Source organism: Phocoena sinus, chromosome 18, assembly GCF_008692025.1.
Source record: "Phocoena sinus isolate mPhoSin1 chromosome 18, mPhoSin1.pri, whole genome shotgun sequence".
Lineage (NCBI taxonomy): Eukaryota > Metazoa > Chordata > Mammalia > Artiodactyla > Phocoenidae > Phocoena > Phocoena sinus.
Genome location: NC_045780.1, coordinates 68,579,193 through 68,597,731, shown reverse-complemented (window position 1 = coordinate 68,597,731; position 18,539 = coordinate 68,579,193). Strand labels below are relative to the sequence as shown.

Sequence of the window (18,539 nt, the reverse complement as noted above, 5' to 3'; positions counted from 1 at the left end):
GATGCTTGGGCTGTGCAACCCGGCAGATACTGATATTCGAAGTATCTGTGGTGGGGAAGACACCGGGTGGAGTCTGCAGAGAGCCACAGAGGACCCCCATGATGCGGACGCCCAGGGCACTGGAGCAAGGGCACGCATACACAGCAGAGAATTACACACTTTCGAAACACTGCTGCTGGACCCTGGGGGACAGGAAGTGCCTGACCACGGGTACAGAGTGAGCGCGTGGCCAGAAGTGTGAGACCTACCAAGTTCTGTGGTCAGGTGCGACCACAGAAAGCCATCGTCCGACGTAAGTGGTGTATCCAGGGTCAGCACGAGCAGGGCGGGGGGCGCAGGCAAGCTGCACAAGCAGGTCCGCCAAGACCACCATGTCGATAACCTCTGTCGTATAAAAACCTCTTCTCCAGTTCACACCTCCTGCTACATGGGGGTGGGTCCCTAGCCACCAAGTGACAAGGAGGAAAATGGCCAAATTCGGTTCATAGATGGGTTGGTTTGGTACACAACTGAAAGCTGAAAAGAGACCGTGGCTGCACTATAGCTCCACTCAGGGGTCACCTTGAAGAACAGTGACGGGGACAAATGCTCCCAATGGGTAGGGCTTGGGCAGTGCATTTGGTCGTCCGCTTTGCATGGAAAGAGAGGTGGCCTGAGGTAAAAAACACCTAGGGACTCACTGGACGTGGTGAATGACTTGGTTAGGTGGTCAGGGGATGGGAAGGTAGGGGACAAGGAGGCCTGGGAAGAGTCATGTGGGTCCAGCCAAGGAACAGGCATGAAGCGTGACATCTAGGTTCCAGTGTTTACCGTGAACATCCAGCACAGAAGAGAGAGACAGAATGACTCGGCAGACTGACGTCAGCCAGCCTCTGTCACCGGCCATCCCAGGGCTGGCAGGTGAACAGAGCAGCCAAGATGGCCGGGAAGGAGCCCCACTGTGCATGGGCCCCACTCACTAATGTGGACTTAGCTTCCAGGGTAACAGAGAGCAGTGCTGAGCCCTGATACGTACGCCACCACCCATCAAGGAGAACCAACAGTCATAGAGCCAGGTAGACTATACTGGGCCCTTTTCAGTCTGGAAGGGGCACCGTTATGGACTGAAACATGCCCCCCCGAAAACTCACAGGCTGAAGTCCCTAACCCCCAATGTGACCGTATTTGGAGACAGGGACTTTAAAGAGGTAATTAAGGTTAGATGTGGTCATAAAGATGGGGCCCTCCCTAATCCAATGGGACTGGTGTCCTTATAAGAAGGGACACCAGGAACATGCAGGCGCCAAGAAAAGGCCATGTGAGGACACAGCAAGAAGGTGGCTGCCTGCGAGCCAAGGACAGTCCTCACTAGAAACCAACCCCGACGGTATCTTGATCTTGGACTTCTAGCCTCTAGAACAATGAGGAAAGACCTGTTACTGAAGCTGCCCAGTCTGCGGTGCTCTGCGCGGGCGACCTGCGTTGACTATTATAGGCAGCAACTCACTTTACCTGGAACTGACACATTTTCTGGTTATGGGGCTGCCTGCCTTCTCTGTCGCTAAGCACCACCTCTGTGGGTTGACAGAGGGCATGAGGTACCGACCAGGGTTCCAGATGACATCACATCGGACCCCAAGGCCCGCTTCTAGCAAAGAGGGCGCGGCAGTGCCAAGACCACGGGATACACTGACCCTCACACAGCACGACCCAGGCGCTACCATGTCGCCAGACCAATGGGTAGCCGGGTGAAGGTGGGAGTGAGACGCCAACCTGGAGATGGTACCCGCCAAGGACAGCGCTTGAGGCTCTGGTGTGCAGTACAGACCCTAAATCAACAACCTTCACACGGGTGCTGTGTCCCCAGTAGGCGGAACACACGGCTCTTGGAAACAAGGGATGGAAGGAGAAGTGGCCCTGACTATCCTCCCTCAAGGTGACCCACTTGGGGAATCTGGGCTTCCCGTCCCACAACTCTGGATTCTGTGGTTTACAGAGCTCGGCTCACAGGAAGGGAACGCTTCCATCGGGGATGAAGCAAGAATACTGTTACATCTTAAGTTACAGCTGTTGCCCAGTCAGTTTGGGCTCTTGTGCCAAAAGACCGGCAGGCAAGGAAAGGAGTCATTATCCTGGCAGGAGTAATTAATCCTGACCACCAGGAAAAGCTACGGCCACGGGCACAAAAAGGGGAGGGAAGATCATGGACGGCACTCGGGTGATCTGCGAGGGCATCTCTTGTACTTCCTCACCCAGTTTCTACAGTAAACAGACAAGTGCAGCAGCCACAGCCGGGAAGGGCTTGGGGACCGGGGACCCAGACCCCACAGGGATGACAGCATGTGTCGCTTCATCATGTAAGCCTTCCAGCCAAGGGTGGGGACTCTCAAGCGGACAACAGACGACGGAGATGGTCATCAGTGTATCCTCGAGACCGGCTTCAGCAGAAGGGGATGCAGTCTGCCCTGCTGACCTTCCTCTTGAAGGTTTCTCCTGGGAAAAAAGCACCACTGCAATCTTGGAGGTGTTGCTCCGAGAACTTAAGTAAAACAAGAAGATCCAAGCAGCACGAGGGGCGGATGCTCTGGACGGGTCTGCGACCCAGATCCTCCCCCTCCTTCAGGACCAGCGCTCCGTCTTCCTGCTGCCGGGGGGCGGGCACCTGATGGTTCTCAAGTAACATCTGCTCTGTGGATGGCGTGCATCTGGGAAGAGGTGCCTGCAATCTGCGCCAACACCTTTCTGAATCTGGGACGACTCGGAAGGTCTCTCGCAACTCCGGGGCTTGGGCACCGTAAGCTTAGCTCGGGCCTTCTTTGTGACTGGGGCTCGAAGTCTCCCTCTGCCCTTCACCGCCCCCCCACCAAAGCTGCTCATCCTGACGGCATTCTCCGATTCACTTCACACACGAGAGTTTGCCTGGGGACGCCCACCTCAGAAACACAACCTCTCATTTTGCTTATGAGCACAAGACCACAGCTATCTACCAGGGAATCTCCCCCCGGGTAGCCTGAAGGTACCTCAGTCAATGTATTTCCCATCGCCTGCTCTTCTGATGTTGGTGGGATGGTGCTGTCATTGATCTCTCTCCTTGGCTAAGCCAGAAACCTCAGAATCATACACTACTTCTTTCTCTCCCTCATAGCTCTGTCCATTCTATCAGAAAATATTTATACTCATTATTACTCAGTTTTTTGGACACCGGTTGTTCTGAGTTCTCATACTTTTCATTATTTCCTCTGTTTCCTCAAAGGATCTACCTCTTCCTCCTGCTAAATGCAGGCTTAGCCTGTAGCCTACATTCATCCTGGATGTGATTCTCCTACAGTACTCACCTCCCAACCCTACACACTTAAGCCATGATCTGCACCTACGGCTCTGACCTCTCCAAGAGTGATGTCTGTCCTCCATGTTCAACTACATCAGTGGCACCTTTATTGTATGTTCCAGAGTCACCTCAAATTCAAATACACCCGTAGGGAACAGCCTTCACTTCTCTCTTTTACCTGCAGACTCGGCCCATTGATAAGGGGTCCCCTTCTTCCCACCCCAGATAGAAACTCTGGGACCCACCTCTCCACTGACGTCCAGGGACATCACACCTGATTTCACTTTCCAGACCACACACGATGAAGACCTACTTCTCACACGCAATGCAGGCAGGAGATCGGGAGATGGCAGGAGAGAACAGAACTCTCTCTCATACCCCAGAGGGTAAAGGGGATGGAGACAAGAAACGAGGAACCCAATGGACTGGATCACAGAAGTGCCAAAGAAGGACCAGGTATGAGGTTTCAGCCTGACGCAGAGTAACCCTGGAAAGACGAGTGTGGTGTTGGATTGCTTGGATAGAGCAGTTTTTGTGGATAAATGCTCAGTATTTCCTGACGATTAATGACAAGGCTAAGAAAACAGAGCATTTATCTGATCTACTTGCTGGTTCTTCCCTTAAAAATTTTCTTACCTTCATATTCTCCATTGCAACCAAGGAAAATCAAGAAGTTTGACATTTGCTCTTCAGTCCAGAGCACACAATAATAAGCATCTTAACAGGAAGACACTGTGGCTTTTACAAGATGATAAAAACAGATAAATATCCCGTCTTGTTAACCAGGCTTGGTGTTTCTCTAAGAAATCATGCTTATCTAATAGAAGTGGAGCAAGAATGTCCAGTCTGACCAGTCTTTCAGCTGCAAGTTACTTTTTTTACCTTAAAAAGAAAACACCAAGAATAGCCACTATCAGAGACCTACATTCCACTTGGAAACATGTCAAGGTATCTATGATACAATGCACAGGAATGAAATGTAGACTCTACCACACATACAGTCTCAAAGGAGAAGTCTACGCAGGCCCCTGAGTATTTCTGAATTTTCCATTGTGATTATTATCGTTTACCTGCTGCTGTCTTTGCCGCCTCACTTGTGCAAACTGTGACAGCATCAGCTGCCGGTCCAGCAGCTCCATCCTCTGCTGTCTCTGAATGTCTACCGTGGCCCCCATCCCGATTCTGGCCTCGCTGGTGGGCTCTGAAGATGAGAAGATGGGCTCAAGTGTCCAAGAACAGAACTTTGCCATCCAGCTGGGGACGCAGAGCACCTCATGAACTTGTAACATTTTGCTGTTGTAGCAGAGCCCGGAAATCTAAAAGAAAAAGCGTCCAGCTGGATTGTTGAAATGTCATAAAATGTTAAAGAACATATTTAACATAGAAATCAATAACCACAAAACACTTCAGATGGTGTTTTCCTTCACTGCTGTAGTGTCAGGTGACAACCAGAACTCCTACCAGGTTGCAGGATACTAAGCAGCACAAACCAACAAAAAATGGAATTTACTCAGTAAACAAACGTGTTTTTATTAAGTTAGAAGAGACAGCAGAACCCTAACTATTTAACACTCAAAGTACTGGTGCAATATTTAAAAAAACAATGCTGTCTTTTAAGACAAAGCCATGAAATATTGGATTATCAAAACACTTTCACGCTGTACTAACTCTGTGGTATTCTTACTGGCAGATGGCCGTCAGAGAGAGACACTGAGAGAAAACAACCTTGATATTCGATGACGTGACCCAGCATCGGTATCGAATATGTAAATACATTTACCAGAAAATAAAGACGACCTAAAATGTATACAGTTGTTTTAATAAAATTTGCAAGTATTTTTCCTAGATTTTAAAATCCTTGCCAATAGTTAGCAATTAACAATTCTGTTTACGAATAAGGCTGTTTTTCATCTTTAAGGCAATTTATATGGTAAGAGAAGTCTAAGGAGTCTCTATGGTTTCCTAGGTAAAAATGAGAATGGCTATTCCTTTGTTAAAGACAAATCTTTAATTTTGTGAATTTGATTCTTAGGATAAGTTATTCACACCAAATTAGAACATATTTGACAAATTTCTGTCTAGCAAGAGAAAAGTACACTTTAATGTTTTACTAATAAAACTTAAATTAACTAATTAGGCAAAAATTTATTGAGCATCTGCTATATACCAGGTGCTGTTCTAGGCACTTAAAGTATAGCAGAAGACAAGATAAATAAAGCCCTACTCTTACAGAGGTAATCGTGATCAATATGGAGATTGGATAGTAAACACACAAAACAATTCCAGACAAGATCTATGAAGGAAATAAAATAAGGTGACTTGGAGCAAGGACCTTCTTTAGGTCGGGTGGAAGCGACACTTGAGCAGAGTTCTTAAGGATAGTGAGGTGCCAGTGATTTGATGAACTGGAGGAAGAACGTTTCAGGCAGAGAAAACAGCGAGTGCAATGCAGGAATGAGCTTGGGAGTATCCATTAGAAATCTTAGTGGCGCTATCAAGAGGGTTGTTGGATATAAAAATCTGGAACTCAGGAGAAAAGTTTGCAGAGATAAAGATTTGGGAGTCAGTGGTATAAGACTGTGTTTAAAGCAACAGGACTACAGGAGATAATGAGGGCGGGGGACGTTATTACAGAGGAAAGAAGAGGACTTAGGACTGAACCCAGGGTACACCAGCATTTTGTGGATGGACAGAGTAGGAGAAGCCAGTAAAGAAATCTGAGAAGGGGCTGACAGTGAGAAGAAGGAAAACTAGGAGAGTTTAGTACCACTGAAGCTAAGAGAACAGTGTTTTAAGATGGGAATAGTCAGCTATGTCTAATGTAGCCCAGAGTTCAAGTAAGACAGAGAGAGGAAGAAGATGACTGTTGGATATGGCAAAATTAAGAACAGTTTTGGTGCAGTGGTAGGAGCAAAAGACACACTGGAGGAGGTTGAAGAGTGAATGGAAAAGGACTTTTGGTTTCAAATAATTTCTATGCTACTTCTCTCAAAAATGGTACAAAACAACTAAGAAAACAAAAACAGAAACAAACTTCACATTCACTGAAACTAGAAAGCATCTGTAATCCTCAACCACACTAACAACATGGAAAACACATTGGAAAACACACTGAGTAGTTAGAAATACTTAGCATATGAGAAGGGTAAATCCAAACGAGGGAGAGGGTCCTCCCCCACCGCCACGGACTCAGGGATTAGAGGCACCAGGAACACATTGAGTAGTTAGAAATACTTAGCATATGAGAAGGGTAAATCCAAATGAGGGAGAGGGTCCCCCCCACCGCCCCCCGCCACGGACTCAGGGATTAGAGGCACCAGGTACTGTGAAGGTGGGAGTGAAGTGGAGGGTCACAGAACTCTGTGCAAGGAGCAACTCCAATGCCTCCCCTCACCCAGCAGAGCCCCTATCTACCCTCTCCCTTCTCTACGGGGAGAAGGTAAAAGCTCTGCAGGGCCTGCATCAAAGAGGCTCTGGAGCGGGTAGAGCAGGCCAACAGGGGAGGCCGGGGACTCTACACGTGTGGACTTCATACAGACAGAGAGGCCTTCCGTGTATGTCTCATAGAACTTCCAGAAGAAGACAACAGAAGAAATATAGGAAGAAAGGGACTATATTTCAACAGATAATAGCTGAGTTTTCCAGAATTAATAAAGAATATAGATACTCAGATTGAAAATGCAATAGTCCCAAGGTGGATAACATAATGAAATTTATATCTAGATCCATTATAGTGAAACAGAGAAAGAAATCCTTAAAAGTGTGAACAAAAAAGAACAAAAGAGCATAGCTCATTATATAAGGGTAAGTCACAACCCACAGCAGTCACCCGCTGACAGCGCACCCTGAGGAGAATTCAGGGTGAAAAGTCCGGATGAGGCACTCTGTGCTTTAGATAAACACACCCCTAGAGGGCTAGATGCATATCTCAGGAAGAATTTCAATGACCCCAGATTCTTGCACCTTCACACACAAAGAAAAGCACTAAAATTAACTTGAGATTCTGCTCTTTCTGATTGACGGTAATCTTTGACTGAGATGTATGCTTGACTAGATGTATTTCACAGCCAAAAAATTCATAATTTATTATACTGGCGCCTCCCCTACTTCTTTGGAGCGGTTCCTCAGAGCTATGGCCCAGGCTACAGTCCTCAGTAAGACCCTGAATAAACCTTAAACTCACAACTCTTATGTTGTGCGTTTTTCTTTAAGTCAACAAAAGTAACCAGAGATCAAATACTGACTGCCTAGAGGAAGGAAAAACAATGAGCTGTGAGCAGACAACAGCAACAAAAACAATGAGATACTTAGGAATAAATTTAATAAAAAATATATAAGGCCTTTATAGAAAACTAAAAAACTATAATAAGGGACATTAAAAAAAACCTCTAGTAATAAATAAAGATATCATAACATCACATCTGCGAATGGGAAGATGCAAAATTGTTAAGACATCAATTTTCACCATATTGATATATATATTCAATATAATACAAAAGAGACTCTTGGGGTTTTTTGGTTGGAACTTAAATAACAATCCTAAAATTTGTATGGAATATTAAGGTTTAAATTTTTAGAAACATAATGTTGGGAAAAAGAAGCTGGACCCAAAAGATTGCATACATTATGACCCCACTTTGTAAATGGATCAGTCAAGTGGAAAAACCATAAAGCGAAGCATGGTGGTGATGACCATCTGCGGTGCGCCAGGAGAGCAGTCACAGAAGGGAGGGGCACTGGGGCTTCGGGGGCCGGCAGTGCTCTGACCTGCACAGGGTTTTACGGGTGCGTCCGCTTCATAGTGATTTGTTTGGCTTCATGACATTTATAGTTGACGCACAGTTGGGTGTGTGTTATGTATCACAATAAAAAGATTTAAAAATAAAGAATAAGTGATCCAGAAGAGTCAAGATAATTTTTGGGAAACATAATAAGGCCTATCAGATTTCAAAGTATGCTATAAAGTCTGAGTGATTAAAACAGTGTGGTCTTTACGGAGAGCTACTCAAATCGATGTAAAGAGCAAGAGCAGAGAAAGAGACTCGAGTACAAGGCACCTGGTTCACAGCAGAAATGGGTGCGTTAAACGGGAAAAAACATACACGGGCCACACATAAGGATAAAGACGAAACAGCTCTCCCTTCCTGACACCACACATAAATTCCCAATGGATTAAGGACACAAATATAATTTATAAAACTGTAAATCTTTCTGCACAAAATACAGAAGGAACATCTTTTTGGCACTGGGATGAGGACGGATTTTTAAATAAGAAACATAAAGCCCAAACTATAAAAGAAAACACACATTCATCTACTTTACAATTTAAAAGCTACAGTGGTGGCGCAGTAGTTAAGAATCCGCCTGCCAATGCAGGGGACACGGGTTTGAGCCCTGGTCAGGGAAGATCCCACATGCCGTGGAGCAACTCAGCCCGTGCGCCACAACTACTGAGCCTGCGTTCTAGAGCCCGTGCTCCTCAACCAGAGAAGCTACTGCATGCCCGCACACCACAACGAAGAGTAGCCCCCGCTCGACGCAACTAGAGAAAGCCCATGCACAGCAACAAAGACCCAATGCAGCCAAAAACAAACAAACAAATAAATAAAATGAAAGCTACAGGGGGCCAAAAGTTACCATAAATGAAGGGAAACACGACAAGAGCCTGGGAGAAGGTCCTTAGGATTCTTGTCCTCAAGAAAGGTAGCGTCAGAACATAAAGAAACTATCCATTTGTAAGAAGACAGTCAACCCAATTCATAAAGCAGATGAAAAGGCAATTTCAGAAAAGGAAATTCAAATGTCCAACAAGCACATGAAAGGATGTTTATCCTCACTTACCTTTAGAGAATTGCAAATCTTAACTGAACAATGTTAAACATAATAAAAATTAGCAAAAATTGAAAAACCTGGTTTCAAGTTTTCGTGAGGATGAGGGGGAACTGAGAATTCTCCCACAATCCTGAGGGAAGGCAAAGTGGCCCGACCACTGGGGAGAGCAATTTGACAATACCCAGCAGAGCTGCCAAAGGTATATTTCAGGAAATTCTCAACTGCAAAGCTCTGTGTAACAGTTAGGGAACAGTGTCCCAGCAGAGGAATGGTTAAAGAGTGGTTTATTCATCCCTCAAAATACTAAACGGCAGTTAAACACACTCGGTGTACATGTATTGATATGTTTCTAAAAAGGTATTACATTTTGTATTCATCTTTTTGCAAAACTTCAAAACACAACATGCTAGTATTTACTGCTTATGGACACATACTCATGTAGTAAGTACAGAACCACGGAATGTGGTTTCTTCTGCAGCAGGATGATAAGGGAAGAAGGAAGGGGAGGCGTCGGGGGCAGCACTCTCTGTAACAAATATATATATATGTAATAAAGAAAGAGACAGGAAGTAAATATGGCAAAAATATATAATGAATTGGAGGCGAGGAAGTAAGGATTCCTTTTCTGAAGATCTGGATAAAAAGCAAGATAGAGGGCTTCCCTGGTGGCGCAGTGGTTGAGACTCTGCCTGCCGACGCAGGGGACACGGGTTCAAGCCCTGGTCTGGGAGGGTCCCACATGCCGCGGAGCGGCTGGGCCCGTGAGCCACAACTGCTGAGCCTGCGCGTCTGGAGCCTGTGCTCCGCAACAAGAGAGGCCGTGACAGTGAGAGGCCCGCGCACCGCGATGAAGAGTGGCCCCCGCTCGCCACAACTAGAGAAAGCCCTCGCACAGAAATGAAGGCCCAACACAGCCAAAAATAAAATAATAAATAAATAAAATTAAAAAAAAAAAAAAAAAAAGCAAGATAGAAAATGGAGCTGTATAACAGCAAAATCACACTGATTTAGCTGAAGACAGCAAAATATTGTTATAAATATAACGAAATATGAAAAAAATTGATCAAAACTGTGAGATTTGAATTAGGTGAAAAATTAAACACTTGTATTTTTTAGTCTCAAAGCGATTGTGAATTTGTCCATTTGTCCATAGTTGTGTTAACTTCATGTATTTGGAAAATGTTGGTGTATTTGGAAGCCGTCATTAGGCACACATACACTGACCCTTTTATCATAATAAAGAATCCCTCTTTGCTCTGAGTAACACTCACATAGAAATCTATTTTGTCTTATATTAATATGGCCATTTCAGATTTCTATTTCCATGATGAATCTTTCTTCATTCTTTTTCAACCCTTTTTGTGTCTGTGTTTAAAGTGTGTCTTGTAGACGCCATATAGCACTTTCTTACTTTTAAATCCAGTCTGACAATCTCTGCCTTTTGATTAATGTGTTTACCTATTCACACTTAATATACTTACCTGGACATAGTTGAATTTTGCTGTTTGGTTCTATCTCATTTGCTTTTTGTTCCTCCTTTCTTACTTCCTTTTGTGTTAAGCAAATATTTTTTAGTATTTCATTTTAATTTGTTTAATGGAATTTTGTTAGCAATATCTCATTTTTTTTTCTTGTGTTTGCTCTAGGGATTACAATACACACATAAGGTGCTTAGAGTTAATACTGAATTACTTCAGTTAAAATATAGGAAACTTCAAGAGTATAATTCCATTTAACATCACCCCCATTCACTGTGCTACTTTTCTGTCTTAATTATATTATACCTATATACGTTATAAACCCATTAATACAGTGTTATTTATGCTTTATGAAATCATATACCTTTTAAAGAAATACAGAAAAAAATAAGGACAATGTATAATTGTTGCCTGTACTTAAGGAGCTCACAATTTAGTAAGGGGGTGGGTTCTTAATGGGGGGGTGTTTGGTCATAGATTCCTTCAGGGAATTGATGAAGGCCGAAGATCTTCATTCTCTTGCCCATATCTATCCCCTCACCATCACATATACAGTTATGAAATTATGTGTTCAATATTAGTAAGAACATCCTATGAAGAATTAGGACATCCTACCCAGTAATAAACAAATGCACGGCTGCAAATTCTGGCAGGGATGAAGTAGGGCTTTTGTGCTCACTGGCTTAAAGTTCTATTCTAAGGTTACTTATTTGAATGTATGCTCTGGAAGGGGAAGAATTTTGGTTGGTTTTGATCACTGTTTGGCCTCTGCACCTAGAAGAGCACCTGCTGGGAGAATCGTGAATGAATGAATAGTCCAAAAACCCCCAAAAATGTCATCTTAGATTCTTTTAAAGAAAATTGGAAAGGTGCCAGTAGACACACTTTTTTGGTCCTAAGTTCATATTTCCCATGTGACAAAAAGGTAGAATTCACCTGTCCACACCTCTGATACACCAGCATGACCCCAAGCTGTCAAACAAATAAAGTGCTACTGTAAAATGTTTCAGGTGGTGAAATTAAAATTCATATTTTAAGGCAAGAAAAGAAAAATTCAAACACAAAATTTTCTCTGCCCATTTTGTCCTCCTCCACCTCCTCTAGCGTGCTCTGTGCCTCTGCATTATGTGTTAGCCAGACCTCCCCTACGGCAGAAATACCTGCTCAACCACAATGATCAATCTTTCTCCTTCTGGCGCTACTATGTAACTCCTCAGATGATAACACTCCTTACTCAATCCTGTAAATGGTCACAGTGACCCACCACTTGCCTTGTACACGCAGACACCTTAGGCGAACTTTATGTACAATGCCAATATATCATTTTCCTTAGAGATTGGTTCAGAATAGACTGGTCAGACAACCTGGGGAGATACTGGGCTGCACCTTAGCTCTTGGTTTAGATACTGACTTATGACCTTATTAATTTTACTGGCTATATTACTTGTATTCTGCCTATTTTACAAGATTATTGTTTTTTTGCATTACCAAATGTGTGGTAAAATAAATGATGATTAGGTGACTTGAAACCACTGACCAAATATACAGTCCTATAAGATCAATGATTGTAACAGCGTGACTCTAGATACGGGAAGAAGCAACAAGAGGGAACCACTTCCTAGACCACAACAGACTAGTAAGACAGGAGGTCCAGAGGCTTTTGACTACTGTTAACAGGGCCCAGTCCAGTAATAGCACTGAGTAGCCTATCAATGAAATCCTCCTCTGACCTGGGAATGAGCATTCCTAAGCACAGTGGGAAAAACTGGTCACGAAATGCCTCCCAAACCTTAGTCAATACTCAGACTGAAAGGGAAGGGACTGTAGAATAAACAAAGTTGCCCACCATCCAGTTCTCCAAGAATCAAGTCATTAGCCACTGCAGTCGCTGACCTACAGCAGCACACTCTGAGAGGATTTCAAAGCGAAGTTCAGGATGAAGCACTTTGTGCTCTGGGAAAACTGACAGAACTGGATCTTAAGACAGTTAGATATTTCAGGAGAAAATGTTGTAAACTTAGTTTCCTGCACCTCTGCATACTTAGAAAAACACTAAGACCATTAACTAAGGTATCTGTTCCTTGCAAATAGCAGTAACCTTCTAGTAAGATGTGTGTTTGACTGCATGTACTCCTTCGTCAAAGTCACATGTGTATCGGCCTCCCCCTTCTCTCTGCGGAACAGTTCTCAGAACTCTTTGAAAGGCTGTCTCCTGGGTTATAATCCTTGGGTTGGCGCAGATAAAAATTTCCATGCTTTCTTAGATTGACTATTGATTAATTTTTTGGTCAACACAGGTATTCACACAAAGGATTAAAATATAAAGAGCTTTAAGAATTTAGTTTCCTATAAATATTTGATAATCACATCACCAACCCTTCTTATACTGGGACTTCCGAATGATAGTTTTCTTGAAACCCACAGAGTCTGTGAAAAAAGAGGCTTTAAAAATAGACCACCGGCTAGGATCTGCAGTATCAAGAGGCCAGGGGAAATTCTAAGGGAGAGGTCTGGCAGGCCCTCAGAGCCCGGAAGCCCAAGATCAAGCTGAGAGGCCCAATGACAAGGGATGAAGCAGTGGCAGTGATCTCGGGCAGGCCAGGGCTCAGGGCCAGGATGCTCAGAAACAGTGGAAATGAACAAGCGGGCTGTGTCTGCGAAGGGCAGGGAGAGCTGGAACCAGAGCATTCAAGCAGCAGGAGTTGGGAACCCCGACCAGGTAAAGGGTCCCAGAGGTGAAGCAACCAGAGAGCATTCTGGACCTCTTGCAGTTGAAAGTCCAGGCCAAAGGGAATAAAGAATTTAATTTGCTGTGTGGAAACATGTGAAACTCCCTTGATTACAGAGAGTAAACCTCAACTGTCCTCTGGTCTTGTTTAGTGTTAGCATGAAACCACAGCCAGCGGAGGTGAGAAACCATGACCTGGCACCAGCACTCAGGTTTCTGTTGATCTCCTTCTCCAGTCAACTGTGGCTGAACAAAAGCCTACCTGGCAAACTACACTGCCAGGGTCCTGGTGAACCACAGTCCCAACATTCAAGAAACTTGTCATCTAATGGGACAGTAGGACAAACACAAGGGGCTGCTTTCCTGGGGGAGAGCATTGCCGTCACAAGATAAAGAGGAGCTGAGGGAACAAACGTTCCCTTGTATCTGGACCCCTTCATGCAGACTTCATATTCACTCAAGTCCTGAGGAAACCAGGCCCCCTGAGGCCTCACGTGTTCATTCAACACACATTTTACTGAACTTCTATAAGGTGCCAGGCTGTGTTCTAAACACTGGGATACAGCAGGAGGCAAAACAAAGAAAATCCCTGCTCTAACAAACCTTACGTTTTCCTGTTCCTTCTCCTTCACTGAAAAACGCTAAAGAAAGAAGGAAGGAACTTTGGAAATTACTCATTTTATTATGCACAGAGTATGTACACAAGTTAGAAACGCCCGAAGTTATTTGTGCCACTTGTGATTAATTATGAAATGACTGTTGTTTTCGTGACAGAGTCATGTGGCTTTAAGCACTTATTGAAAGTCTTGCTATCTTGTTCTTTGTCAAGTACAAGAGTGATTCAGATGAATTTCCCATAGCCCTCTTTTCTTTTTCAATATCATTTTAAAGTATCTATTTAAACACTGGGTATCCTTCTGATTCTTGAAAAGTTGAATTAGAATAAGAGAATTAATTAACAGAATTAATTAAACTAATAATAGATTATTTGTTTCTAACAAATTGTCTTAGAAAGCTGCTCTAAGCTTTTTCTTTCAGAAAATCATGCGTCAAGAGGATTAGGTTAACTGCATAAAGCAGAAAACTGCAAATAACAGTGGCTTAAATACAACAGAAATTTATTTCTCCCTCAGGTTAGAAAAGCTCCAACCATCTTAACTGCATTCCAGGCAGCGGGGAGAAGAAAATGAGGAAGAACAAAAGGACAAAAGGCTACTTTAAGGAGCCTTCCTAGAAGTCCCACCAATACGTATGTTTATAGCTCATTAGCCAGGATGCCAGGATTTGGTCTGATAGCCATACCTAGATGCAAAGGAGACTGGAAAATGTGATCTTTTAGTTGGAGGCCCTGCTGCCTCAAATAAGATGAAGGGGGCTTCCCTGGTGGCGCAGTGGTTGAGAGTCCGCCTGCCGATGCAGGGGACACGGGTTCGTGCCCCGGTCCGGGAAGATCCCACATGCCGCGGAGTGGCTGGCCCGTGAGCCATGGCTGCTGGGCCTGCGCGTCCGGAGCCTGTGCTCCGCAAACAGTGAGAGGCCCGCATAGCGCAAAAAAAAAAAAAAAAAAAAAAAAAAAAAAAAAAAAAAAAAAAAAAAAAAAAAAATAAGATGAAGGTTCTGTTATGAAGGAAAAAAATACATTGGGAGACAGCTAGAGTCTCTAGCACATGGAAAAAAGCCTTAATCAAATGCTAAAATGTAAATGCCTTTGAATTTCCCTTTCAACAAGGAGACCACCCCCCTTTAAACTTATATTCACTTTCATAAACTGATTCAACAAACCAAAATTGAGGGGAAAACAGGCTTATGTTAAAAATTTGCTTCTTACATTGGACTACAAATAACAAATTAAAAATGAATGTAAAGATCAAGAACAACTTACACATTTACAGATAGAGACTCAACAGGGAAAAACGAAATCCTTTTTTAAGACCAGGAACAAGGCAAGGATGTCTATTCACCACTCTTATTTAACATTATACTAGAGGTCTTAGCTAGTGCAATAGGCAAGAAAAATAAAAGGCACAGATTAGAAACGAAGAAGTAAAACATATAAACCAAACCTATTTCCTGATGACTTGATCATATATGTAGGAAACCATAAGGAATCCACAGAAACAACAAATTCAGCAGAACTACAGTATACAATAGCAATATACAGAAATCAACTGCGTTTCTATATACAAGCAGCAAACATTTGGAACAAAATAACTCCATTTAAAATAGCACCAAAACCCCACAAAAAGGAATACATTTAATGAAAGATGTGTAGGGCCTGTACATCGAAAATTTAAAAATTAAAAAGGGGAATTAAAGAATTACTAGAAAAATGTAGACATATTATGTTTATGAATTGGAAGACCCAATATTGTTAAAATAGTTGTACTAGTTATCTATTACTGAATAACAAATTACCCAAAACTCAGTGGCTTAAAACAATAAGCATTTATTATATGTACAGTTTATGTGGGTCAGAAATCTAGGGACTGCTTAGTTGGGTGGCTGTAGCTCAAGGTCTCTCATGAGGCTGCAGTCGAGATGTCAGCCTACCTGCCTTCATCTGGGACTCCTGACTGGGGCTGAAGGACCAGCTTCTAATGTAGCTCAGAAACACAACTGGCAAGTCCGTGCTGACTGCTGGCAGGATGCCATCATTCTTTGCCATGCAGACCTCTCCACAGGGCTGCTTCAGTACCCTTGTGACATGGCAGCTGGCTTCCCCCAGCATGAATGACCTGAGAGGGAGCAGGATAGAAGTAACGTGCCTCTTATCATCAGCCTTTTGGAGTCACACTCCATCCCGCCATATTCTATTCATTATAAGTGAATCGCTAAGTATAGCCCACACTCTAGAAGAGGGGAATTAAGCTCCATCTCTTGAAGTATAAAATAATCTGTGGCCATATTTTAAAATATCAAAATGGCAATCCTTCCTAACTGATCTATAGTTTCAGTGCAATCTCAAGCAAAATATTAACTGCATTTTTTCTTTTTTGAAGGAAATTATAAGTTGATTTAAAAAGGCATATGGAAAGTCAATGTTCCTAAAATAGCTTGACCAGTTTTGAAAAAGATGAACAAAGTTGGAATACTTATGTTACCTGGTTTCAAGACTTACCATACTCAAAGGTACTCAAAACAGTATGGTACCGGCATGAGAACAAACATATAAATCACTGAGATGGAAACGAAAGTCAAGAAACAGACCCACACTGGTCAACGGACTTTCAACAAAGGTGCTAGGATAATACGCAAAAGAGAAAAGAGTCTTTTCAACGTTGATGGAACAATGCTAGATATCTGTATGGAAAAAAATACATCTCAACCCTTAACTTCACAAGTATTATACTCAAAGTGGATCTTAGACCTAAATGTAACAGCAAAAACGATTAAATTCTAGATGAAAACATAGGACAAAATGTTTGTGACATCAGATTAACAAATATTTCTTAAGATACCAAAGCACAAACTATTTTAAAAACTGAAACACTGAATTAATCAAGTTAAAACTTTTGCTTATTGAAAGCCATAGTTAAGGAAACGAAGAGGCAAACCACAGACTGGTATAAAATTTTTACAAAATATATCCAACAAAGGGCTTATATCCAGAATATAAAAAGAACTCTTTTGATATAATTATAATACAAATGTAACCCAACGAAAAAGTGGGTGAAAGATTTGAACAGACACAACACAAAGGAAGATATACAAATGGCTAGTAGTCACAGGAAAAGATGCCCAAATCACTAGTCAGTAGAGAAACGCAAATTAAAACCACAAGATATAATTACACACCACCTAGAATGACTGAACTTAAAATGACTGACAATGCGAAGTTCTGGCAAGGAGGCGGAGGAAATGGAATGCTCACGTACTGATGGTGGAAATGCAAAATGGCACAGTCACTTTGTAAAATAATATGGTACCATATATTTTTCATATGATAAATTCTAGCAATTCTACTCCTAGGCATTTACCCAAGAGAAGTAAAAACATATGTCCACACATAAATGTGTACACAGATCTTCACAGCAGCATGAAAAAAATGTTTAGGGTGACGGGACTGTTTTCTATCCTGATTGTGGTGGTTACAAAACTGTATACAATGACCAAAATTCACCAAACTGTACACTTCAAATTGGTAAATTTTACTGCATGTAACACTTTAATGAACAAAAAAGAAAACAATTTTTCATAAAAAAGTAAATGTGAAGACCTAGAAAGATTAAGACATTTCTGGATGTATAATTCTCCTCTTAAACTTTATAAAAGAGGTGGGATTTTCGGAGACTAAAACCAATCTTTAGCAATAAAAAACTTCTGATACCTTAAAAATATTCCAAGCTAACATAAACTAACATAAGACTTTCTGATAATATGCTGTTGTTTATAATGAATATATTCAAAATCTCATGCACTGATTTTTACCATAGTTCTTTACCAGAGGTTAAAGTCAAGGTATAGGAAAAGTATCAACACAATCAGCTGCAAAGAAGAAGGAACACTGGACATTTCTATTTAAAAAATCAGTTTAAAGAGATAATCAAAACCGATTCAAGACTTTCCATCTCCTGATAGGAAAACAAATGTAAAGACCCTGTGAGAAAATGCTCTGTGGGGTAACTGCCATGTAAACTACTAGTAATCATCTAAAATGAAAATGCATGCGTGTTTTTCTTGCTAACCTCTTCCTTATCTCCATTTCTTTTTCCTTTGACCAGCAGCAGTACCGACCCAGCTCAACGTTTTATACTATCCTTTACGCTTTCTCAAAGCCATCCTTTACTTCGTTTTCTTGTACATGACAATGCCAGAAACACAAGGCAAAGAGTTTGTTGAAGGTGAGGTTTGAGCTGCATTTTTAATCCATCATATGGAGGACCAGTTAAATATCTTTGATGATATTAGAAAAGAAAGTACAGTATAGCTATAGACAGAATTCTTCATAATAGGGAGAAGGCAGAGGCTGCCAATGGGATAAAGTTTTCTTAGATATTGGTCGGCCCACAAAATTTTTTAATGAAGGCTGCAGGAAGCTGCTGTGGATATGTGTCTTTCAGCACCTCTGGGTACTTTTAAAACTTCTTCGTGACCAAGATCTCCCTCCAGAATCGTGTCTCCGTTGACGACGATCAGGGCCTCATCTTAGTGGTATAGTCAAGAGAAGATCTAAGAACAGCTTTGTACCTTTGTG

The 18,539-nt window shown here is 42.4% G+C and overlaps 1 protein-coding gene across 1 annotated transcript in view; it reads right to left on the bottom strand.

The window, feature by feature from the left end:
- Positions 1-18,539, bottom strand: part of UBAC2 (UBA domain containing 2) — a 286,963-nt gene that overhangs the window by 165,266 nt on the left and 103,158 nt on the right. The window contains exon 7 of the mRNA XM_032610727.1: positions 4,378-4,623. Within this exon, the coding sequence (XP_032466618.1) occupies positions 4,378-4,623 (246 nt within the window). The remainder of the gene's footprint in view (positions 1-4,377; positions 4,624-18,539) is intronic.